We start from the raw sequence: 26737 nt of genomic DNA, 5'->3' as shown, positions 1-26737 counted from the left end.
CTAATGAAGCCCTGCTATGACCACATAATTCTGGATCAATTGTTGAAAGGAGGGCTAAGTTTTTATTGGTAATGGGAAGCTTGAACTTAAGATATTTCCCTGTCTCTCTGAAAGCTGACAGCACTGTTTTCCTGAATGCATTTGCTTCCTGACTATCCATGTCAATTAAAATCTTCTGAGTAGCATCACCTACATAAATTCTTTTCAAAGGATGTATCTTATCACAATCAATGCTGATTTTGCTGATGTCCCTACTAAACTCATTTACATATTCATGAGTCAAGAAGCAAGTCAAAAAAGTCTTAAAAACTAACACAGCCTCATCAAAAAGTCGATGCACCATTGGCTCTTTCTTTTCAAAGGTAAGAATGAAACTCTTAAAGAGAGGAAGAATGCTGACAATGGTATTAACTAGTAATAAACTTTCTTTTGATTTCATAAAGAGTTTGCAAACTATCCTCCTTTTTCTCTCCCTACCTGCTGGTGTAAGTTTTTTGTTTTTAAGTCTGTGTAAAATGAGCATTATCCTAGTCTTAGAGTCTTTCTTTACATGTCTAAGAAGAGCAGATATTTTTTGTTGTTGTTCTTTCTTTTCTTCTACAGTGAGCCAAACTGAATAAAAAATTGTAAGGGCATCTTTTATCTCTAAGAATCTAACTGAGGCATCATAAATTGACATCCATCTATGTCCAGCTCTCTGAATGGGAGTGTGCTCTGGCAACTCCATCAGTCTACAAATTTCCTTCAAGTCATCTCGTATATCTGAACTATAATCAAAGTCACCAAATAAATCATCCAAGAGCCTGATAAGCATCCCCTTACTATCAAGAATTGATGTGAATTTCTTCACAGCATTGTGAATATGGTGACAAACATCTCCATCAATATCAATGATGTGAGGTGCAACTTCCTTTAATCTAGTCTGAAAGCCATTTAATGAGCCCCTCATATAAGCAGCTGAGTCAGAAAGCACTGAAATCAAATTTGTAAAAGGTATCTGATCTTTTAAAAACTGGTTCCTAACAGCCTCAAACACTGTCTCTGCATTTACAATTGTCATTTCAATGCTAGCATATAAATCACAAACACTTTTCTTCAAATGACTACAATAGTAACAAACTAAAACATTAAGAACTCTCTTTTTTGACCCCTTAGAAGTTGATTCATCAATATTAAGTGAAAAGGGGCTATTTTGCAAGACTTTGACCAGGCGGACATGCTCCAGTTCAGATAAGCCATAGCGGAGCTTGTAAGTGGCTGTTTGTCTCTCCATGTGCATTTGAGCTAATGATTTTTGATCTTTTGCTAATTCCTGTGCAAATTGAATAAGGTGAGGTGCCATGGAAAGCGGTAGAGTATGCTCGGCCATAAAAGAACACAGGAAAGCCTCCTGGTGAGTAATTCTATCCTTTTGTGAAACTGGCCTGGGGCCAGTAGGCACAGTGGAGTCTTCCCTAGCAAGTCCTAAACTATCTAAATTAGGAGCTGCGCCATATGGGAGAGGCAATGTTGTCAAACTAGAAGATGAAAATGTTCCATCTATTTTGTCTCTGGTAGCTTGCATGGCTGCTGGGAGTCTTTGATTTGAAATATCTATGGCTCTGTTACGTTCGTGTGATTTACTTTTAGAGTGAACTTTTAGGCATCGAACACCACCTCCACTATATTTAATCTCAGATTTACAAAGGCAACACCATGCAAACCCATCCTTCTCTATCTTTCTGATGTAACTTGAAAAGAAATCCCCCAGATTGTCTTTAAGGGATAACCATTCCCATCTAAATTTGTTTGTTGATGTTACATCTATAACATCAATAGGAGATTGTCTATCAACAAATCGATGTTTTGATTTTGATTCAGTCACCTTTGTTGATGCCATTTTCAAAAACGCCTGTCTAAATTTATAACTACAAAGAACTAAAGTGAAGATAAGTGGTGAATCTAAAATAAAGATTGAGGATTCTCAGTTTAAAAATCACCCGATGCCGAGATCTGATTGACTGATTGTGATTGATTCTGTAAGTTCACTCTCTTAGTAAGACCCAAACAAAACAACGTGATTGGATCGTCCTAGAATTTTCTAGAATCTTATCTAAGTATCAGAATTACGAATCCAAAACCAGAGAAATCAATGTAACATAAATTTAAAACAAACACATGCGACAGTAACAAAATAGATTTGCTAAAAATATCAACTTAGCTTCGGGTTTCAACCAAGAAGAAATTCACAAATTCCGCCACACTTCAACAAGCATCCATTGATTTGCGAAAAAGGAAAACAAAACATCCGGTAGTGGTATTTATACATTATGTTCGATATGTAGCCAAAGTGGCTATTTACCGAACAAAATTTCAGAATTTTTTTTTCTGAAAAACCTCTATTACTGCCATGTAGTTCAGAATCAGTCAGAAATTTTCTGTCTGAATTCATGGCCTGGAAATAACGTTATCACGTTTGTAGTGAAAATAACCTCTTCCGCAACCAAACAGCAAGTGGAGTGTTTCAGTGCACACAGAAAGTGCTTGTCATGCCTGGGCCTATATGCACCATATTATATTACAGTAGTATTTAATAATACGTTTTTGTTAAAATATTTTGTTTTATCAATTTGATCTATTTATATTCTTTTTATTTTCATTTTTTTTCTTATGAATTGAAATATTCTGAATTCAGAAAAATTCTGAAAGATTTACATCCCTGTAAAGGAAATAATATGTTTCTCTCACCATGGACACTCTCTTAAGTCGACAAAAGCTAAAATTTCATTATTCTAATTATTTACTATTTAAAATCCAATTTTTGGCTCCTGGTGCTCCTGGTTCATCTCACCACAGTACCGGCTTAAGGTAAGCTGTCACATTTATAATTCTTTTGACAGGGACAAATCTGAATAATAATAATAATAATAATAATAATAATAATAATAATAATAATAATAATAATAATAATAATAATAATAATAATAATAATAATAATAATCATTATCACCATCATTATCATCATCATCACCACCACCACCACCACCACCACCACCACGACTACCTCACGACCGCCACCACCACCACCACTACCATCACCACCACCACCATCACCACCGCCACCACCACCACGACTACCGTCACCACCGCCACCACCACCACCACCATCATTATCACCGCCACCACCACCACCACCCCCACCACTACCACCACACCGAAACACATTTCGTATGGTGAATTCACCCATAAATGACAAATAAGCATTTAGTAGAGGAAAATTTGTAAAATATTCTGGGTTACTTGGGCCTTTTTTATTCATGTTAGGAAAAATATACATGCAGAGCCATAAAGCTCATGCAGCTGTTTCTTTAGCGGGAAATAGACATTAACAATTGCTTACCATCCAATAGGTAGGACATTTTTCTCTCGCAAAACAGTTTCCATCATCTCTAACAGACCAAGCTAGCCAATCCCTGACAGGTGGGCACTAGGGTTAGAACAATTATATCCCGACAGTACCAGGGCTCGATATTTGTCCCTTGCGTTTAAAATTATTTCTTTTTCAGCCCAGTTATTGGAACCCACAATCAGCCTACTAAATGTTTAATTGTCACCTCCGAATAAATTATGAATTGAATAAAACACAATTGTCTTTTTTTTATCAATCTCCAAGTCTCTTTTATGTCCTTTCTGTAACAAAATGATGATGATTTCAAAAGCAATTAACCAAATACAAAAAGCAAACAACATTATCATTGATATGATACAAAAAAAAAAAGAATAATATTAAATCATTTGTCATCCAAGGCAAACTTTTAATGAATTAATAATCTGTTTTCGTATGTTTTCTTCACAAGTTTATTTTATGAATTTTAATAATATATCATGTTTTTTAAAGTCATCGGTCTTCATGATGAAGTAAAGAAAGTTTTAAGTAAATAGAATACAATTTCCATAAGTAAAGTAGATTTACTGATTGTACTGATAAATAAAAAGCTTGCAAACACATGCTAGTGAACTCAAAAATATTTTAAAGAGGGTAACAGTGACTTTTTAAATAAGAAAAAATCCAGATATCTAAGTATCGGCGTGTTTAGACATGAAAGCTCAGTTTTGAATCACATCTGTAAAAACAACAAAGTAAAGTGTATTGTGAATAAATTTAAATTTGGCTTGCTTTTTTGTATATATAGAACATTTGGTCATTTTAGAAAAGACCGCAGTTTATGCTATCATTATCAAATAATATATATATATATGCATATATATATATATATATATATATATATATATATATATATATATATATATATATATATATAAACGTATTCTTTTCTGGGATGTCTCACGGTGCACTTTGGAGTAAAATACACCTTGCAACAATTATCCTATAAATTAGTACCAATGTTAATGTTATGGTGGTCGTATTTCTCTTGGTAAATAGAAAATATAACAAACTATTTTTTAATAATATAAAGGAAATCTGGTGCTCTTTATACTATTATTCCTATTTTAAAAATTACAACATACACAATTCCCGTTATTTTTCAAAAGACACTATAAAGTTAAAACAATCGCCAGTGATATTTACTTTGAGTGAGAGATTAATAAAAAAACAGCTTTGGAATAGAAAGGTCAAACGGAATATATCTGTTCTGACGGCAAAAAACAAAACAAATCCGATATCTTTAAATGAAATTTCAATTTTAACTAAATATTTATTGAACACTAAGAATGTTAATCATTCTAGTCAGGTTGGGCCTATCTAGGTCTTTTCCCATGTCTCTCAATCTGTTTTCGGTCACTGAATTGTAAGTCTATTCATACACGGCCAATTTGATATACGCAATAAAATGTTCACAGTATAATGCTAATACAAATAAAATGTCTCATATATTTTTAAAAAATACTATTTATTCAAAAATTGAAAAGTTTATTCTATACTTCAGGAAATAACATGTATGTCTTTAAATCTTTAGATCTTAAAATTCTAGCCCGGTTTAAATTGAACATAACGTAATTATGATGAAGTATTGATATACAAGATGATGCATATCTAAATTTAACATTAGTCTTCGAGGGTTATAAGTGACTAGTATGATAAAATCAGAGCAAACCATTATTCTAAATTTAGTGAGTAATATTGTAATTTAACTAAAACCTCGATTGCAAAAACTAATTGAAAATATTTCTTTACAAAAACAATGAACTATAGATATTTAAATTATGTTCCTCGGTTAATGCCTTTCTTTACAATATAAACAAAACTGAGAGAAAATAAATCATCAAATCCGAACGTTCATTAACATCATATTGCTTTGTTATTGTCATCGACGGGGATTCAGGAATTCATATAGTTTATGATCCTAAAAATTGAAACGGGTGTGGAGGGGTGCCATTTCGAGTAGCATCTTATGCTAAAGTGTAGTGTGCTTTATATATATATATATATATATATATATATATATATATATATATATATATATATATATAGTAACAATACATGTGTATATAAAGTGTGTATAGCTTAACCATTCTTATAATTGCATTTAAAAGTTTAAAAAAAAGATGTTTCATGATATTGGCATAAATAGCGAGGTTATATCTGGGGTCTTATTACTCTGTAGCATTTTGCTTTAAAACAAAAATACAATTTCAGCGGAAGAATACAAACTTAAACATGTAACAAAAATCATAGAGTGGTAGGTGTGTGTGTATTATGGCAGTAGGTGCATGTGAACTATGTATGCATTGTTTTCATACAACGAAAATATGTATACACATACATGCCTTTGTTCATATTAAGATCCGTTTTCTCTCAATTCTTAATTTAGAAGTGTTCTTTATGTTCCACATTTCATCTTAAAGAATTTAAATGAAATGTTAAGAACTTAAAAGATATTTCAAACAGACATTTTTTGCTTTAAAATCTGATTGTCACCTGTGATTTCGAGTTATTTGTTTACTCAAACAGGGCTCATTAAACAAAGCAAACATTTTACTATCTCCCAAAATTTACAAACAGACTCATTCAAAAGCTGCTAACTATTTATTGTCTATTCGCTATCATCGTCAGTGATTTCCGCATCCCGTTTGACAAAACCTTGAAGTCCATGGGCGCCACTGATTGGATCATAGCCACGCTTTACGAACCCTTGAAGCCCATGAGCTCCTGAGATTGGATCATAACCCTTCTTAACAAATCCTTGTAGACCATGAGCCCCTGAGATTGGATCGTAACCCTTTTTAACAAACCCTTGAAGTCCATGAGCTCCCGAGATTGGATCGTAACCACGCTTAATGAAACCATTTAGTCCGTGTGCTCCTGAGATTGGATCATAACCCTTTTTAACAAATCCTTGTAGACCATGAGCACCGGTGATTGGGTCGTAACCACGCTTAATGAAACCATTTAGTCCATGGGCTCCTGAGATTGGGTCATAACCTTTTTTAACAAATCCTTGTAGACCATGAGCTCCTGAGATTGGGTCATAACCACGCTTGACGAATCCTTGCAGACCATGGGCTCCTGAGATTGGATCATAGCCCTTTTTGATAAATCCTTGTAGACCATGGGCTCCTGAGATTGGGTCATAACCACGCTTGACGAATCCTTGCAGACCATGAGCACCAGTTATTGGGTCATAACCACGTTTGACGAATCCTTGCAGACCATGGGCTCCTGAAATTGGATCATAGCCCTTTTTGATAAATCCTTGTAGACCATGGGCTCCTGAGATTGGGTCATAACCACGCTTGACGAATCCTTGTAGACCATGGGCTCCTGAAATTGGATCATAGCCCTTTTTGATAAATCCTTGTAGACCATGGGCTCCTGAGATTGGGTCATAACCGCGTTTAATGAAGCCATTTAGTCCATGGGCTCCCGAGATTGGATCGTATCCACGTTTGACGAATCCCTGTAGACCATGAGCACCAGTAATCGGATCATAACCGCGTTTAGTGAGACCTTCTAAACCATGGGGTCCTGAAATTGTATCCAGTCCTTTTTTCACAAAACCCTGAAGACCGTGAGCCCCGGAAATGGGATCATAACCACGTTTGATGAAACCATTAAGACCGTGAGGTCCTGAGATCGTATCCAGTCGCCTTTTCACAAACCCGTCTAGCCCATGGGCGCCCGAGATTGGATCATAACCTTTTTTAACAAATCCTTGAAGACCGTGGGCTCCTGATATTGGATCATAACCCTTTTTTACAAATCCCTGAAGACCATGTGCACCACTGATTGGATCATAGGAACGTTTGTCGTCCTCTGCAGATCTCTTTACTGGCTGTATTTCTGCATCTGTGTTGCTCTGGTGAAAAAAGATGCAAAAACGTATAAGGATGTTATTTGAGATAGAATTCTAACTAATGCAAAGACAATACTTATAACAAATTATTAGCCTTTTAAAATAGCATAAATGAAAGGCGAAATATAATGATTCGAATCCCAAAATAATAATTACAAGGTTTGATGAATAGCTAAGGATTCTCTTGTTTTATCACATAGTTATATGTATATCGTAAATATACAAAGTTGTATATCGTGTATATAATATATAATATATATATATATATATATAATATATATATATATATATATATATGAAATCTGTTTGTGAATGCATGTGTGTATGGAATTTATGTGTGCGTGTATTCAATATTGTCTTTTAGTTAAGTTATTGATTCACTTAAACTGTCTCAAATATCTAATTAATAGGAATATATATGTTTTATATATTCTCCACAGTTTTGTATGATTTTCTTTGAGCAATAAGAGATCCTCGAATGATTAAAAAGGTAGTTAATATGATTTATAAATCGATTCCAATCAAGTAAATCTGAATCATTCGTTGTGTATTCTCCAATGGCTTTTGGGATGTTTACACTTCCTCCACGGGAGACATTCGGCACTTATTTCAGGCTATTGACTTAAAAAGGAAAACCTGGTGTGGGCGAAATGGCCCATGCAATGACGCATTGCACTGACACATCGGGACTGATTGAATCAAGGAGGGCTTGGAAAACATTTTGGCACGAATTAAATCATATATAATTTGAACTTTGCAAGGATATAGCAGTATATATATATATATATATATATATATATATATATATATATATATATATATATAATGGTATAGATTATATATATTATATATCATATATATTAGTTGGTAGGTACCTAGTCTTGATGTTTCTAATAGATGCTCGATGATTTAGATTAGAGCATTCGATATTATAAATCGAAAAACTCACATTTTTAGCCGATACGCCGTTTCAAAGCTCTTGCATATTGATCATCCCCCCCCCCCCAACCACCCATCCACCCACACACCCGCATACACACACATACACATACACACACACACACACACATACATAAACATACAGGCACATTCTTCCCCAATAAACAAAATTACACAAACGCCCTTCAGAGTTAATCACTAATTTCTGAGGTGTACATGATATCGTCATTTTTAAATCAGGTGCAACAAATTATTTCATATCACATTTCTAAACAGGCCTGTACGATTGCTAAATCTTCTACTAATGAACGTAAGATCACGTGATGCTAAAACAAGGAGCGTTTAAAGGATATTTTAAGAAGACATGGAAAAAAGTTTATTACGTTTTGAAATCGTTATAGAAACTTTAAAAGGTGTTCGTGGGCATATTTTACACTGATGAAATAAGATTTGGATAATATAATTTTTTCGTTGACAGGAAGTTTTGTAAGACAAGTTGGCACGTGGAGTGTTCCAAATTTTGGTGTTGGCAATTCAAAAATCCTCACCGGAATACAAACGAAACGCAATTTAAAGTTAGACTGTGGGTGTGCGTTATTAGAAGATTATTATACAATTCTTTCATTTCTTTGTATTTATTAAACGCGTTATTTTTATCGTGCCCAAAAACACTAAGAGCGTGTGTTATTCACACCAATAAAATATGCGAAAATATTCTCAAATAGTTGAATAAATTGTTTATTCAACGCGCTCAAAGCATTATTAAACGATTACGTATTTACTAAGAAATGATAGGGTTTTCCAATGAGAGGGGTGGAATAATGTGTATTCGATTACTAGCTGAACCAAGTCTTAATCGAGGTATTTCTTGTGTCACTAACTCTAATAGAATTGGATAGATATCTTTATAAACAATACTCCCTTCATTTTGGCCAAAATCAACAACCGGTATTAATGATTTAAGTCCGGTAAAACTTAGCTTACTCATTCCATTTATTACATGAAAAGAATGGCGAAAAGAATGATTGATGCTTACAGAAAATGAAGGATATCCGAAATAGAATCTTTGAATTGAAATGCGATGGTTTGATAACAAGAAGAATTATAACAAGAAGAAAATATTTTCTAAAAGCAACGATATATCCATTAATAAATATCATAATTTATATAAATGTCTTTAAAGGGAAAAAATTAAAGCATATTTAATCATATATTACGTTATCTTATCTTGATTTAAGAGCTCCCTTTTCTATTGAAAACGTAACATTTCAATGTGAATTAAAGAGGGCAGATGATACAAAATAGATTAACTAATTCTTTTCCTTTTCATGAAAGCCATCTAATCAAGTAAAATGATGTCTGAAACTAACTTGGGATGCACAGACAGATAGTGACCTAGAGCAAAATTGACAATATATATATATATATATATATATATATATATATATATATATATATATATATATATATATATAAGCCATAACCTATCGTATACCATACCAGACTTTAGAACTTCAAAGGCACCACTAAGATGTTTAATATGCGGTTATTATTGTATCTATCATATGAATAAAGGCTCACCCCAATTAATATTATTGGTCTATTCATTATGTAAGAATGAGTTTAGATCAATGTCGGGATAAGAAAGATAGTCACCAATTGTTATCACGAAACGATCAATAAATTCTTTAACGATCTGCTTTGATAATCAAATCAAGGAAGAGAGGAATACTAGATTTCTTTTCTATAATCTTTTTTAACGTGATCATTTCATCAGACTATGGTTATATTATGACAACAATATTATAAAAAAATATTCTCCCCTCAAAGAGATTTGGGTATTGATATCCCAAAGAATTATGTCAGATGAAGAGCTTATTTGAATTGATAAAGAGATTCTTAAAGCCATGGGACTCAACTAATCGGTGTAATAGTTGATAATTACACCCCCGGGGGAAGGACTAAAATTAATTCAAACCTAATTCTTTTCTGTTTTTGACCTACTCGTAGAGTAACGTAGATCACTTGATCACACCATTTAATATATAAGAAAAACTCCGCTGCTAATTCAAATGTTTACTATATATCATTCTACACATACATATATACATATATATATATATATATATATATATATATATATATATATATATATATATATATATATTTACCATAACCAATCATATACCAGACTTTAGAACTTCAAAGGCATCACGAGTGTATATATTACGCCATTTAATATATTATAAGAAAAATTCCAGCTGCTAATTCAATGTATTCTCTATCCAAATAATATCATTTCACCGAGATGAACTCGCGATCAATGAAATTCTTAGTGAAAACGGAAAAAATGACTCGCTAGGCTAATTCTGGATATCAACAATATTCAAAACGCATTATTTTGCGTGTTAATTAAACGCTTTATAAGGCCTCTGTGGTATCCGTTTGTCCAAGTGAACAACGCAGATTAGCAGTTATTTCTGGTCAGCTGTTTCAGTATTATAATAATATATTAATATATATATATATATATATAATATATTCTCTTCATCAGACAGCTTCCTGCGTGATAAGAACGTTCTTGTGGGGGGGGGGGGGGGGGCGCGAAGTAAACAACAAATTTTTCTTCCGCTTCATTCTAAGATGGTCACGACTAAGTCCACGGCCTGCCTCGCTCATCATAATCAGTTCATGACTAAGATACAAAATGAAGAGCAGTGTCTTGTCCTCTAATAAATCAGCCGTACCAGACTGGATCGCAGATTATAGCCAATTAAATCCTGTAGAGGGAATTGAGCCCAAGGCTCTCTCTGACGTGCTTTGGATTTAAATTGGAAGACAAATGGGATGCCTACAATAATATAGTCTATTCAATTGACACCATACATAATTCTCCAAAGATCTCTAGGAAATTGGGAGCTCTTTTCTTCATCAAAATCTGTTCACTGAAAAGTATTGTTGGGTTCTTGTAGACTAGTATCTATTTGGGTTTTTGGTTTATCGTGAATTGGATGAAAAAATAATTCTCGATTATAGACTCTTCCTTTATTTTTCTTTGTATTCTACTTTATCATTTTTAGTTTTCCACACATGATTCTTCAAATTAGGAATGGCATTTAAGAGAAATCTGAATGGAAAATAAATTAAATATGAAGAAATTTTTTTTTAAAACATCGATTGTTGAGAATATAAACAAAATATTCTGAGGAAATTTTTAAAATAGAAAAGTATAAAGTACATTGGTTTCCTTGGCGCAATGGTATTTTTTATTTCAGCTCTTATCAATTAGTAGACTTAACCAGATAGCAAAGGAGTTCAAACTGCCTTTTTAATGCTTCAGTGTTATATGTCATGCCATGTCATGTTGTCATGTCTTTAAAAAAAACGATAGTGTAGCATCTACTTTACTGGAAACAACAAACAATGAAAGCAATGTGTAGTGAATTTTATAAATTTAATGAGTTCTCTCGTGTTTACGTTTTTGTCTGATCTGACGTGTAGAGTAGTCTTGCAGTCAGCAGTATGTGGTAAGTCTTCGTAGTTCGTAGGAAACGGAGATCGCCACACATGCCCCCCCAAACACGGACTAGTCATCTTTGTAGTACCGAGGTCGTTTAATGGTACGTCCTGAGCGAGATAGCTTCTTAGTAGGCACTACGTTAGTATCATCAGAAGCAGTACGGGAGTTTTGTATGTTTCTGTTCGTATTCGGTGGGCGTCCACGACGAGGTGGGGTGGCAAGGGAAACTGGTTGCGTAGAATCGACAAATGCAGCTTTAAGTCGGTCGATCGAAATCCGTTCTGCTTTGCCACCAACATCGATCAGGAATTGTTTATCTCCAGGGGTTATGACAACATAGGGACCTGTATACGGCTTCTGAAGGGGTCCTCGGTGGGTGTCAACACGGATGTAAACATATTTCGCTGACATCAAGTTCTTGGGTAAATTTGTTTGATGATAGCCGTGATGATGTGTTGGCCGTGGTGAATGAAGGGACACGTTTTGCCGAAAGGTTGCCAAAAAGTCTTTAGCGTGGAAGTCTGAAGGATGGTCAGGTATAAACTCTCCAGGGATTGTTAAAGGTTCTCCGTATACTAATTCAGCTGAAGAATGACCGATATCATCCTTAGGTGCAGTTCTTAAACCAAGCAGAACCCAAGGTAGCTCATCCACCCAATTTGGAGTTATTAGACGAGCTTTGAGGGATGATTTCAAGGACCGATGAAACCGTTCAATCATGCCGTTGGACTGAGGGTGATACGCAGTTGTGTGATGAATCTGCACACCAAGTTGACTGGCCATCTGTTTCCATAGCGTGGATGTAAATTGTGAGCCCCTGTCAGAAGTTATATCAACAGGAATACCAAACCGCGAGATCCAATTGGAGATCAGGGCTTTTGCACATTCTTCTGTTGTTGTGGTTTGTAACGGTATTGCCTCAGGCCATCGGGTGTTCCTGTCAATTATAGTAAGGAGATGGGTGAACCCCCTTGACTGAGGTAATGGTCCAACGAGGTCAATGTTTATATGTGAGAATCGCTTTCCTGGGACATGGAATGTTTCTAACGGTGCTCGTATATGTTTTTGAATTTTCGAAGATTGGCAGTTGTGACATTGCTTAACCCATGCTGACACTTCTTTCTTAAGACCATGCCAGATAACTTCTTGCTGATAAGTCTGACTGTGGCCTTAACTCCAGGATGACTCATATTATGAATAATTTCGAAAACCGGTCTTCTGAAGTCGGTAGGAACGATAGGTCTTGGGTAGCCAGTTGAGATGTCACAAATTAACTCTGGACTACTGGTTATATTATGACAACAATATTATAAAAAAAATATTCTCCACTCAAGGAGAATTGGGTATTGATATCCTAAAGAATTATGTCAGATGAAGAGCTAATTTGAATAGATAAAGAGATTCTTAAAGCCATGGGACTCAACTAATCGGTGTAATAGTTGATAATTACACCCCCGGGGGAAGGACTAAAATTAATTCAAACCTAATTCTTTTCTGTTTTTGACCTACTCGTAGAGTAACGTAGATCACTTGATCACACCATTTAATATATAAGAAAAACTCCAGCTGCTAATTCAAATGTTTACTATATATCATTCTACACATACATATATACATATATATATATATATATATATATATATATATATATATATATATATATATATACCATAACCAATCATATTCCAGACTTTAGAACTTCAAAGGCATCACGAGTATATATATTACGCCATTTAATATATTATAAGAAAAATTCCAGCTGCTAATTCAATGTATTCTCTATCCAAATAATATCATTTCACCGAGATGAACTCGCGATCAATGAAATTCTTAGTGAAAACGGAAAAAAATGACTCGCTAGGCTAATTCTGGATATCAACAATATTCAAAACGCATTATTTTGCGTGTTAATTAAACGCTTTATAAGGCCTCTGTGGTATCCGTTAGTCCAAGTGAATAACGCAGATTACCAGTTATTTCTGGTCATGCTGTTTTCAGTTAATATTATATATATATTTATATTTATATTCTCTTCATCAGACAGCTTCCTGCGTGATAAGAACGTTCTTGTGGGGGGGGGGGGGGGGGGCGCGAAGTAAACAACAAATTTTTCTTCCGCTTCATTCTAAGATGGTCACGACTAAGTCCACGGCCTGCCTCGCTCATCATAATCAGTTCATGACTAAGATACAAAATGAAGAGCAGTGTCTTGTCCTCTAATAAATCAGCCGTACCAGACTGGATCGCAGATTATAGCCAATTAAATCCTGTAGAGGGAATTGAGCCCAAGGCTCTCTCTGACGTGCTTTGGATTTAAATTGGAAGACAAATGGGATGCCTACAATAATATAGTCTATTCAATTGACACCATACATAATTCTCCAAAGATCTCTAGGAAATTGGGAGCTCTTTTCTTCATCAAAATCTGTTCACTGAAAAGTATTGTTGGGTTCTTGTAGACAAGTATCTATTTGGGTTTTTGGTTTATCGTGAATTGGATGAAAAAATAATTCTCGATTATAGACTCTTCCTTTATTTTTCTTTGTATTCTACTTTATCATTTTTAGTTTTCCACACATGATTCTTCAAATTAGGAATGGCATTTAAGAGAAATCTGAATGGAAAATAAATTAAATATGAAGAAATTTTTTTTTAAAACATCGATTGTTGAGAATATAAACAAAATATTCTGAGGAAATTTTTAAAATAGAAAAGTATAAAGTACATTGGTTTCCTTGGCGCAATGGTATTTTTTATTTCAGCTCTTATCAATTAGTAGACTTAACCAGATAGCAAAGGAGTTCAAACTGCCTTTTTAATGCTTCAGTGTTATATGTCATGCCATGTCATGTTGTCATGTCTTTAAAAAAAACGATAGTGTAGCATCTACTTTACTGGAAACAACAAACAATGAAAGCAATGTGTAGTGAATTTTATAAATTTAATGAGTTCTCTCGTGTTTACGTTTTTGTCTGATCTGACGTGTAGAGTAGTCTTGCAGTCAGCAGTATGTGGTAAGTCTTCGTAGTTCGTAGGAAACGGAGATCGCCACACATGCCCCCCAAACACGGACTAGTCATCTTTGTAGTACCGAGGTCGTTTAATGGTACGTCCTGAGCGAGATAGCTTCTTAGTAGGCACTACGTTAGTATCATCAGAAGCAGTACGGGAGTTTTGTATGTTTCTGTTCGTATTCGGTGGGCGTCCACGACGAGGTGGGGTGGCAAGGGAAACTGGTTGCGTAGAATCGACAAATGCAGCTTTAAGTCGGTCGATCGAAATCCGTTCTGCTTTGCCACCAACATCGATCAGGAATTGTTTATCTCCAGGGGTTATGACAACATAGGGACCTGTATACGGCTTCTGAAGGGGTCCTCGGTGGGTGTCAACACGGATGTAAACATATTTCGCTGACATCAAGTTCTTGGGTAAATTTGTTTGATGATAGCCGTGATGATGTGTTGGCCGTGGTGAATGAAGGGACACGTTTTGCCGAAAGGTTGCCAAAAAGTCTTTAGCGTGGAAGTCTGAAGGATGGTCAGGTATAAACTCTCCAGGGATTGTTAAAGGTTCTCCGTATACTAATTCAGCTGAAGAATGACCGATATCATCCTTAGGTGCAGTTCTTAAACCAAGCAGAACCCAAGGTAGCTCATCCACCCAATTTGGAGTTATTAGACGAGCTTTGAGGGATGATTTCAAGGACCGATGAAACCGTTCAATCATGCCGTTGGACTGAGGGTGATACGCAGTTGTGTGATGAATCTGCACACCAAGTTGACTGGCCATCTGTTTCCATAGCGTGGATGTAAATTGTGAGCCCCTGTCAGAAGTTATATCAACAGGAATACCAAACCGCGAGATCCAATTGGAGATCAGGGCTTTTGCACATTCTTCTGTTGTTGTGGTTTGTAACGGTATTGCCTCAGGCCATCGGGTGTTCCTGTCAATTATAGTAAGGAGATGGGTGAACCCCCTTGACTGAGGTAATGGTCCAACGAGGTCAATGTTTATATGTGAGAATCGCTTTCCTGGGACATGGAATGTTTCTAACGGTGCTCGTATATGTTTTTGAATTTTCGAAGATTGGCAGTTGTGACATTGCTTAACCCATGCTGACACTTCTTTCTTAAGACCATGCCAGATAAACTTCTTGCTGATAAGTCTGACTGTGGCCTTAACTCCAGGATGACTCATATTATGAATAATTTCGAAAACCGGTCTTCTGAAGTCGGTAGGAACGATAGGTCTTGGGTAGCCAGTTGAGATGTCACAAATTAACTCTGGACCCGAGTCAACGGATGTTTTGACGATTTTGAGGCTTGTTAATGCAGTTTTGTAAGCCTGTATGTCAATGCTATTTTCTTGGGATTCCGCCATAGCTTGATAGTCGATGCCAATTGAGACTGAGTTTGTAACTGCTCTTGAGAGACAATCTGCGACAGTGTTGTTTTTTCCAGAAATGTGTCCGATGTCAGTTGTGAACTCGGATATGGCAGATAAGTGCCTTTGTTGACGAGCTGACCATGGTTCAGTTGATTTGGACATGGCATGGATTAATGGTTTATGGTCAGTAAAAATAGCGAATTGTCTCCCTTCAATGATGAAACGGAAATGACGGATGGCTAAGTGAATGCCAAGCAACTCCCTATCAAAGGTACTGTATTTCTGTTCAGGTTTACGTAACTGCCTGCTGAAAAATGCCAATGGTTCCCAATTACCTTGATGATTAAGTTGTTCAAGGACAGCGCCCACAGCTTGGTCGGAGGCGTCAGACGTTAAAGCGAGGGGTGAGTTCAAGCAAGGATGGGCTGACATTGTAGCGTTACTTAGTGCATTTTTACCGTCAGTAAAGGCTTTCAACATTTCTTGCGTCCACGTAAGTGCTTGGCGTTGTTTTTTTGACTTTCAAAGCACTATATAGGGGTCGAAGTATTTCAGCTAGTCTCGGAATGAAACGATGGTAAAAATTCAACATCCCGAGGAACTCTTGAAGTGACTTGATGGTTTTTGGTTGTGGAAATTGTTTAACAGCCTCAATTTTTGTCGCCGTTGGGACAGATCCAGAATGCGAGATGTGATGGCCAAGGAAGTTAAGAGATCTCACACCGAAAAGACATTTCTCAAGACGGATAACGAGGCCTTGGTTTCTAAGTCTTTCGAATACGATTTTGAGATGTTCCATGTGTTCTGCCTCAGTTGAACTTGCAACCAGAATGTCGTCTAAATAACAAAATACGTAGTCTAAATCTTGTAAAATGGAGTCCATTAAACGTTGGAATGCTTGTGCTGCATTTTTTAATCCAAATGGCTAAAAATTTAATAGATAAAGAGATTCTTTAAAACCGGGGGCTCCCCTAATCTGTAAAAAGTTTTTATAATTTTCAAACCCCCCCGGGGGAAGGGCTAAAATTTAATTAAACCTTTTTCTTTTCTGTTTTTGGGCCTACCCCGTAGAGTAAGTAGATCAATTGATCACACCATTTAATATATAAAAAAAAATCCGGGTCTAATTCAAAAAGTTTTCTATATTCATTCTACACATACTTAAAATTCATAAATTATATTATATAAAATTTTATATATATATATATAAATTTTTAAAAAGTAAAATATACCATAACCCAAACATATCCAAAATTTAAACTTTAAAAAGGGATCACGAGTAAAATTTTATTACGCCCTTTAATATATTAAAAAGAAAAAATTTCCCGCTGCTAAATTTAATGTATTCCCCTTTTCCAAAAAAAAATTTTATTTCACCAGATGAACCGCGATCAATGAAAATTTTTAGTGAAAAAAAGGAAAAAAAAGGGCTCGCAAAAACAAAAACTGGGTATCAAAATATTCAAACGCATTATTTTTTTTTGTGTTAAAATTAAAACCCCTTTTTAAAAGGCCCCTTTGGTATCCGTTTGTTTCCAATGAAACCCCGAAATTTGCGTTTTTTCGGTCATGCTGTTTTTTAGTTAATATTATATATATATTATTCTCTTCATCAGACAGCTTCGCGTGATAAGAACGTTCTTGTGGGGGGGGGGGGGGGCGCGAAGTAAACAACAAATTTTTCTTCGCTTCATTCTAAGATGGTCACGACTAAGTCCACGGCCTGCCTCGCTCATCATAATCAGTTCATGACTAAGATACAAAATGAAGAGCAGTGTCTTGTCCTCTAATAAATCAGCCGTACCAGACTGGATCGCAGATTATAGCCAATTAAATCCTGTAGAGGGAATTGAGCCCAAGGCTCTCTCTGACGTGCTTTGGATTTAAATTGGAAGACAAATGGGATGCCTACAATAATATAGTCTATTCAATTGACACCATACATAATTCTCCAAAGATCTCTAGGAAATTGGGAGCTCTTTTCTTCATCAAAATCTTTCACTGAAAAGTATTGTTGGGTTCTTGTAGACAAGTATCTATTTGGGTTTTTGGTTTATCGTGAATTGGATGAAAAAATAATTCTCGATTATAGACTCTTCCTTTATTTTTTCTTTGTATTCTACTTTATCATTTTTAGTTTTCCACACATGATTCTTCAAATTAGGAATGGCATTTAAGAGAAATCTGAATGGAAAATAAATTAAATATGAAGAAATTTTTTTTTAAAACATCGATTGTTGAGAATATAAACAAAATTTCTGAGGAAATTTTTAAAATAGAAAAGTATAAAGTACATTGGTTTCCTTGGCGCAATGGTATTTTTTATTTCAGCTCTTATCAATTAGTAGACTTAACCAGATAGCAAAGGAGTTCAAACTGCCTTTTTAATGCTTCAGTGTTATATGTCATGCCATGTCATGTTGTCATGTCTTTAAAAAAAAACGATAGTGTAGCATCTACTTTACTGGAAACAACAAACAATGAAAGCAATGTGTAGTGAATTTTATAAATTTAATGAGTTCTCTCGTGTTTACGTTTTTGTCTGATCTGACGTGTAGAGTAGTCTTGCAGTCAGCAGTATGTGGTAAGTCTTCGTAGTTCGTAGGAAACGGAGATCGCCACACATGCCCCCCCAAACACGGACTAGTCATCTTTGTAGTACCGAGGTCGTTTAATGGTACGTCCTGAGCGAGATAGCTTCTTAGTAGGCACTACGTTAGTATCATCAGAAGCAGTACGGGAGTTTTGTATGTTTCTGTTCGTATTCGGTGGGCGTCCACGACGAGGTGGGGTGGCAAGGGAAACTGGTTGCGTAGAATCGACAAATGCAGCTTTAAGTCGGTCGATCGAAATCCGTTCTGCTTTGCCACCACATCGATCAGGAATTGTTTATCTCCAGGGGTTATGACAACATAGGGACCTGTATACGGCTTCTGAAGGGGTCCTCGGTGGGTGTCAACACGGATGTAAACATATTTCGCTGACATCAAGTTCTTGGGTAAATTTGTTTGATGATAGCCGTGATGATGTGTTGGCCGTGGTGAATGAAGGGACACGTTTTGCCGAAAGGTTGCCAAAAAGTCTTTAGCGTGGAAGTCTGAAGGATGGTCAGGTATAAACTCTCCAGGGATTGTTAAAGGTTCTCCGTATACTAATTCAGCTGAAGAATGACCGATATCATCCTTAGGTGCAGTTCTTAAACCAAGCAGAACCCAAGGTAGCTCATCCACCCAATTTGGAGTTATTAGACGAGCTTTGAGGGATGATTTCAAGGACCGATGAAACCGTTCAATCATGCCGTTGGACTGAGGGTGATACGCAGTTGTGTGATGAATCTGCACACCAAGTTGACTGGCCATCTGTTTCCATAGCGTGGATGTAAATTGTGAGCCCCTGTCAGAAGTTATATCAACAGGAATACCAAACCGCGAGATCCAATTGGAGATCAGGGCTTTTGCACATTCTTCTGTTGTTGTGGTTTGTAACGGTATTGCCTCAGGCCATCGGGTGTTCCTGTCAATTATAGTAAGGAGATGGGTGAACCCCCTTGACTGAGGTAATGGTCCAACGAGGTCAATGTTTATATGTGAGAATCGCTTTCCTGGGACATGGAATGTTTCTAACGGTGCTCGTATATGTTTTTGAATTTTCGAAGATTGGCAGTTGTGACATTGCTTAACCCATGCTGACACTTCTTTCTTAAGACCATGCCAGATAAACTTCTTGCTGATAAGTCTGACTGTGGCCTTAAACTCCAGGATGACTCATATTATGAATAATTTCGAAAACCGGTCTTCTGAAGTCGGTAGGAACGATAGGTCTTGGGTAGCCAGTTGAGATGTCACAAATTAACTCTGGACTACTGGTTATATTATGACAACAATATTATAAAAAAAATATTCTCCACTCAAGGAGAATTGGGTATTGATATCCTAAAGAATTATGTCAGATGAAGAGCTAATTTGAATAGATAAAGAGATTCTTAAAGCCATGGGACTCAACTAATCGGTGTAATAGTTGATAATTACACCCCCGGGGGAAGGACTAAAATTAATTCAAACCTAATTCTTTTCTGTTTTTGACCTACTCGTAGAGTAACGTAGATCACTTGATCACACCATTTAATATATAAGAAAAACTCCAGCTGCTAATTCAAATGTTTACTATATATCATTCTACACATACATATATACATATATATTTTATATATATATATATATATATATATATATATATATATATATATATACCATAACCAATCATATTCCAGACTTTAGAACTTCAAAGGCATCACGAGTATATATATTACGCCATTTAATATATTATAAGAAAAATTCCAGCTGCTAATTCAATGTATTCTCTATCCAAATAATATCATTTCACCGAGATGAACTCGCGATCAATGAAATTCTTAGTGAAAACGGAAAAAAATGACTCGCTAGGCTAATTCTGGATATCAACAATATTCAAAACGCATTATTTTGCGTGTTAATTAAACGCTTTATAAGGCCTCTGTGGTATCCGTTTGTCCAAGTGAATAACGCAGATTAGCAGTTATTTCTGGTCATGCTGTTTTCAGTTAATATTATATATATATATATTCCCCTTCATCAACAGCTTCCTGCGTGATAAGAACGTTCTTGTGGGGGGGGGGGGGGGGGGCGCGAAGTAAACAACAAATTTTTCTTCCGCTTCATTCTAAGATGGTCACGACTAAGTCCACGGCCTGCCTCGCTCATCATAATCAGTTCATGACTAAGATACAAAATGAAGAGCAGTGTCTTGTCCTCTAATAAATCAGCCGTACCAGACTGGATCGCAGATTATAGCCAATTAAATCCTGTAGAGGGAATTGAGCCCAAGGCTCTCTCTGACGTGCTTTGGATTTAAATTGGAAGACAAATGGGATGCCTACAATAATATAGTCTATTCAATTGACACCATACATAATTCTCCAAAGATCTCTAGGAAATTGGGAGCTCTTTTCTTCATCAAAATCTGTTCACTGAAAAGTATTGTTGGGTTCTTGTAGACAAGTATCTATTTGGGTTTTTGGTTTATCGTGAATTGGATGAAAAAATAATTCTCGATTATAGACTCTTCCTTTATTTTTCTTTGTATTCTACTTTATCATTTTTAGTTTTCCACACATGATTCTTCAAATTAGGAATGGCATTTAAGAGAAATCTGAATGGAAAATAAATTAAATATGAAGAAATTTTTTTTTAAAACATCGATTGTTGAGAATATAAACAAAATATTCTGAGGAAATTTTTAAAATAGAAAAGTATAAAGTACATTGGTTTCCTTGGCGCAATGGTATTTTTTATTTCAGCTCTTATCAATTAGTAGACTTAACCAGATAGCAAAGGAGTTCAAACTGCCTTTTTAATGCTTCAGTGTTATATGTCATGCCATGTCATGTTGTCATGTCTTTAAAAAAAACGATAGTGTAGCATCTACTTTACTGGAAACAACAAACAATGAAAGCAATGTGTAGTGAATTTTATAAATTTAATGAGTTCTCTCGTGTTTACGTTTTTGTCTGATCTGACGTGTAGAGTAGTCTTGCAGTCAGCAGTATGTGGTAAGTCTTCGTAGTTCGTAGGAAACGGAGATCGCCACACATGCCCCCCCAAACACGGACTAGTCATCTTTGTAGTACCGAGGTCGTTTAATGGTACGTCCTGAGCGAGATAGCTTCTTAGTAGGCACTACGTTAGTATCATCAGAAGCAGTACGGGAGTTTTGTATGTTTCTGTTCGTATTCGGTGGGCGTCCACGACGAGGTGGGGTGGCAAGGGAAACTGGTTGCGTAGAATCGACAAATGCAGCTTTAAGTCGGTCGATCGAAATCCGTTCTGCTTTGCCACCAACATCGATCAGGAATTGTTTATCTCCAGGGGTTATGACAACATAGGGACCTGTATACGGCTTCTGAAGGGGTCCTCGGTGGGTGTCAACACGGATGTAAACATATTTCGCTGACATCAAGTTCTTGGGTAAATTTGTTTGATGATAGCCGTGATGATGTGTTGGCCGTGGTGAATGAAGGGACACGTTTTGCCGAAAGGTTGCCAAAAAGTCTTTAGCGTGGAAGTCTGAAGGATGGTCAGGTATAAACTCTCCAGGGATTGTTAAAGGTTCTCCGTATACTAATTCAGCTGAAGAATGACCGATATCATCCTTAGGTGCAGTTCTTAAACCAAGCAGAACCCAAGGTAGCTCATCCACCCAATTTGGAGTTATTAGACGAGCTTTGAGGGATGATTTCAAGGACCGATGAAACCGTTCAATCATGCCGTTGGACTGAGGGTGATACGCAGTTGTGTGATGAATCTGCACACCAAGTTGACTGGCCATCTGTTTCCATAGCGTGGATGTAAATTGTGAGCCCCTGTCAGAAGTTATATCAACAGGAATACCAAACCGCGAGATCCAATTGGAGATCAGGGCTTTTGCACATTCTTCTGTTGTTGTGGTTTGTAACGGTATTGCCTCAGGCCATCGGGTGTTCCTGTCAATTATAGTAAGGAATGGGTGAACCCCCTTGACTGAGGTAATGGTCCAACGAGGTCAATGTTTATATGTGAGAATCGCTTTCCTGGGACATGGAATGTTTCTAACGGTGCTCGTATATGTTTTTGAATTTTCGAAGATTGGCAGTTGTGACATTGCTTAACCCATGCTGACACTTCTTTCTTAAGACCATGCCAGATAAACTTCTTGCTGATAAGTCTGACTGTGGCCTTAACTCCAGGATGACTCATATTATGAATAATTTCGAAAACCGGTCTTCTGAAGTCGGTAGGAACGATAGGTCTTGGGTAGCCAGTTGAGATGTCACAAATTAACTCTGGACCCGAGTCAACGGATGTTTTGACGATTTTGAGGCTTGTTAATGCAGTTTTGTAAGCCTGTATGTCAATGCTATTTTCTTGGGATTCCGCCATAGCTTGATAGTCGATGCCAATTGAGACTGAGTTTGTAACTGCTCTTGAGAGACAATCTGCGACAGTGTTGTTTTTTCCAGAAATGTGTCCGATGTCAGTTGTGAACTCGGATATGGCAGATAAGTGCCTTTGTTGACGAGCTGACCATGGTTCAGTTGATTTGGACATGGCATGGATTAATGGTTTATGGTCAGTAAAAATAGCGAATTGTCTCCCTTCAATGATGAAACGGAAATGACGGATGGCTAAGTGAATGCCAAGCAACTCCCTATCAAAGGTACTGTATTTCTGTTCAGGTTTACGTAACTGCCTGCTGAAAAATGCCAATGGTTCCCAATTACCTTGATGATTAAGTTGTTCAAGGACAGCGCCCACAGCTTGGTCGGAGGCGTCAGACGTTAAAGCGAGGGGTGAGTTCAAGCAAGGATGGGCTGACATTGTAGCGTTACTTAGTGCATTTTTACCGTCAGTAAAGGCTTTCAACATTTCTTGCGTCCACGTAAGTGCTTGGCGTTGTTTTTTTGACTTTCAAAGCACTATATAGGGGTCGAAGTATTTCAGCTAGTCTCGGAATGAAACGATGGTAAAAATTCAACATCCCGAGGAACTCTTGAAGTGACTTGATGGTTTTTGGTTGTGGAAATTGTTTAACAGCCTCAATTTTTGTCGCCGTTGGGACAGATCCAGAATGCGAGATGTGATGGCCAAGGAAGTTAAGAGATCTCACACCGAAAAGACATTTCTCAAGACGGATAACGAGGCCTTGGTTTCTAAGTCTTTCGAATACGATTTTGAGATGTTCCATGTGTTCTGCCTCAGTTGAACTTGCAACCAGAATGTCGTCTAAATAACAAAATACGTAGTCTAAATCTTGTAAAATGGAGTCCATTAAACGTTGGAATGCTTGTGCTGCATTTTTTAATCCAAATGGCATTCTTAAGAACTCCCAAAGGCCGAAAGGGGTTATCACTGCCGTTTTTGGGACGTCTTCTGGAGCGACTGGAATTTGGTGGTATCCTCTGACAAGGTCGATCTTCGAGAAGATGATCTTACCGTCTAAGTTTGCTGTAAAATCATGAATGTGTGGGACAGGATATCGATCTGGTATAGTAGCATCGTTAAGTCGACGAAAATCTCCGCAGGGACGCATTGTGCCATCAGCCTTGGGGACCATGTGTAATGGGGAAGCCCAAGGGCTCTTTGATTTTTGAATTATGCCCATTTCTCCATTTCCAAAAATTCCTTTTTTGCACACAAGAGTTTTTCTGGAGCCAGGCGACGAGCACGTGCGAATACTGGGCGACCTTTGGTTGTGATGAAATGTTGCACGCCATGTTTCACAGTTGCCGTTGAAAATGTTGGTTGAAGTAGTTCTGGATAGTTATTCAATAATTTTCTGAATGTATTGCAGTTCGGCTCGAGTGGTGAGAGTTCGGCGTTTGCGCAAACTGAACTTACTGAACAAGGTACGTGCGAAAACGTTTCAGCGTCGATAAGGCGTCGACCACGAATATCCACAAGCAGATTATGATGACGTAGAAAATCTGCTCCAAGTAGGGGACGCTTGACATCAGCTTTGATAAGTCGTGCATTGAATGAACGCGATCCAATACGTATGTTAGTTTCAAAGCATCCGTATGTTTTTATTGTAGAACCATTAGCAGCTTGTAATGCGATATCAGAGGAACCCAAGCTTTTGTCTGATGCAGAGGCGGGTGTGACAGATACTTGAGCTCCAGTATCTACTAAAAAACGTCGGTTTGAATTTTCATCGACGACGATGAGTTGGAGATTTTTTGATGTGGGCGCGTTGGCTGAGTAAGAATCCGGGTCGACAGCAGAATTTACTGTTGACCCGGCTTGGCGTTTCCCTGGTTCTTCTTGTTTTTCTTGAATGAATTGAAGAGTTTGCATGTTTGTGCACATCGACGGGCATTTGAACCAAACCGTTGATGGTACCAGCAGAGGGAATCTATTTCACTGGTCATGGTTGGTGTGTCAACTTCACAAGTAGTATGAGAAATTGAAAAGGAGTTAGAGTTTGAGTGAGCAGCGTAGAAAAAATTGTCAGCTTCTCTGGCAAGTGCCCTGTAATCATCCAGATTGGACGAGTTTGCTAATGGAAGTCTGATGTTTGCTGGAAGTTGTCTTAAGAATAACTGTCTGAAGAGCAGACAGGGCTTGTGTTTGCCGAGGAGCACTAACATCCTGTCCATTAACTCGGATGGCTTTAAGTCGCCCAAACCATTCATGTTGAGTAGAGATTCCGCTCTCTCTGTTTCCGAAAGGCCGAACGCAGACAGCAGGAGGTTTTTCAGTATTTCATATTTACCTTCCTTGGGTGGTGATGATAGAATAGCAAGGGCTCTAGTTGCTGTGTCTGAGTCTAAGGCAGCCACTACATAGTAGTACTTTGTTTCATCGCTTGTTACATCGCGTAAGGCAAATTGTGCCTCGCTTTGTGCAAACCACGCTGAAGGACAAGTGGTCCAGAATGTGGGCAATTTCAATGCTACGGCGTCGATAGACATGTTTATTATTATTATGTTCTTGTGAAGAGTTGAACTGGTAAATAGTAATAATAATAATATATACCTATCTCTTAAGTTGTTTTACGTCGGGGTCACCAATGTAGCATCTACTTTACTGGAAACAACAAACAATGAAAGCAATGTGTAGTGAATTTTATAAATTTAATGAGTTCTCTCGTCTTTACGTTTTGTCTGATCTGACGTGTAGAGTAGTCTTGCAGTCAGCAGTATGTGGTAAGTCTTCGTAGTTCGTAGGAAACGGAGATCGCCACGATAGCGTAATAATAACAAAAACAACAACAACAACAAAGAAAAAAAACAGAACAAAATTAAAAAACGAGCAATTGTCGACAAAAGAATAAACAAAGATAACAAACGCGTTGGACGATTGGTAATACTGAGGCAAAGATAAATCTGCTGGTAGAGTTAATCTAAGCAGCCCCCCCCCCCCCTACCCCGCCCCCGCTCCGCCAATAAAGGAGTAACCCAAATCAAGCCAGCATGATTTTTATTTTTTAAATCATAATATGTTCTTATTTAGATTTTATATGTATTGGTCTAATCATGAAGACCGGTTTATCTTCCCATGGCTGAAAGCACAATACATTTTATTATTTTATTTGCTACGTTACAACTGCCTTATACCTTTATTCGATCGAAATAATAATAATAATAATAATAAAAATCAAGGTCGTGCGCACAAACCATTGCCATCAGATCTAGACATAAGTTATAGAGGTCTAGATAGGCTGTAACACTGCATTATTTACAATACAGGGAGATAATCTGTACATGATGTCTGATTAGTTAATTACGTCTACGGTGGCAGAAAAGACTCATTACATGACATCAGAAAAGGAAGCACGGTGTATCAGTGCTCGAATCAGAAACGTCTTTGGTCGGTTTCTTTTTGGTAATAATGATCCTGACTAAAAGAAGGGCGAACTGGTGTTTTTGTGTGTAAAATAATTTGCTTTTGATTTTGGTACGTTGCGTGATGAGCTCATATTACACATAGAGAGGGTTTTAATTCAAAACTTTGGATTTCTTAAAACGCCGACTCCGGTCGGCTTAATTGTGCGGTACCTTTTGAACAGTTATGATACAAAAAAA

The 26737-nt window shown here is 36.9% G+C and overlaps 1 protein-coding gene across 1 annotated transcript in view; it reads right to left on the bottom strand.

Annotated features, from left to right (window-relative positions):
- Positions 1-3770: 3770 nt before the first annotated feature.
- LOC144971250 (uncharacterized) overlaps positions 3771-26737 on the bottom strand; it is an 80448-nt gene continuing 57481 nt past the window's right edge. The window contains exon 2 of the mRNA XM_078911817.1: positions 3771-7298. Within this exon, the coding sequence (XP_078767943.1) occupies positions 6036-7298 (1263 nt within the window). The 3' untranslated portion in view covers positions 3771-6035. The remainder of the gene's footprint in view (positions 7299-26737) is intronic.

The sequence above is a fragment of the Berghia stephanieae genome, chromosome 4, assembly GCF_034508935.2.
Source record: "Berghia stephanieae isolate SIO BIC M18660-M18661 chromosome 4, UCSD_Bste_1.3, whole genome shotgun sequence".
NCBI lineage: Eukaryota > Metazoa > Mollusca > Gastropoda > Nudibranchia > Aeolidiidae > Berghia > Berghia stephanieae.
Note: the sequence above shows the minus strand (reverse complement) of the source record. Positions and strands in the feature narration are given on the sequence as shown.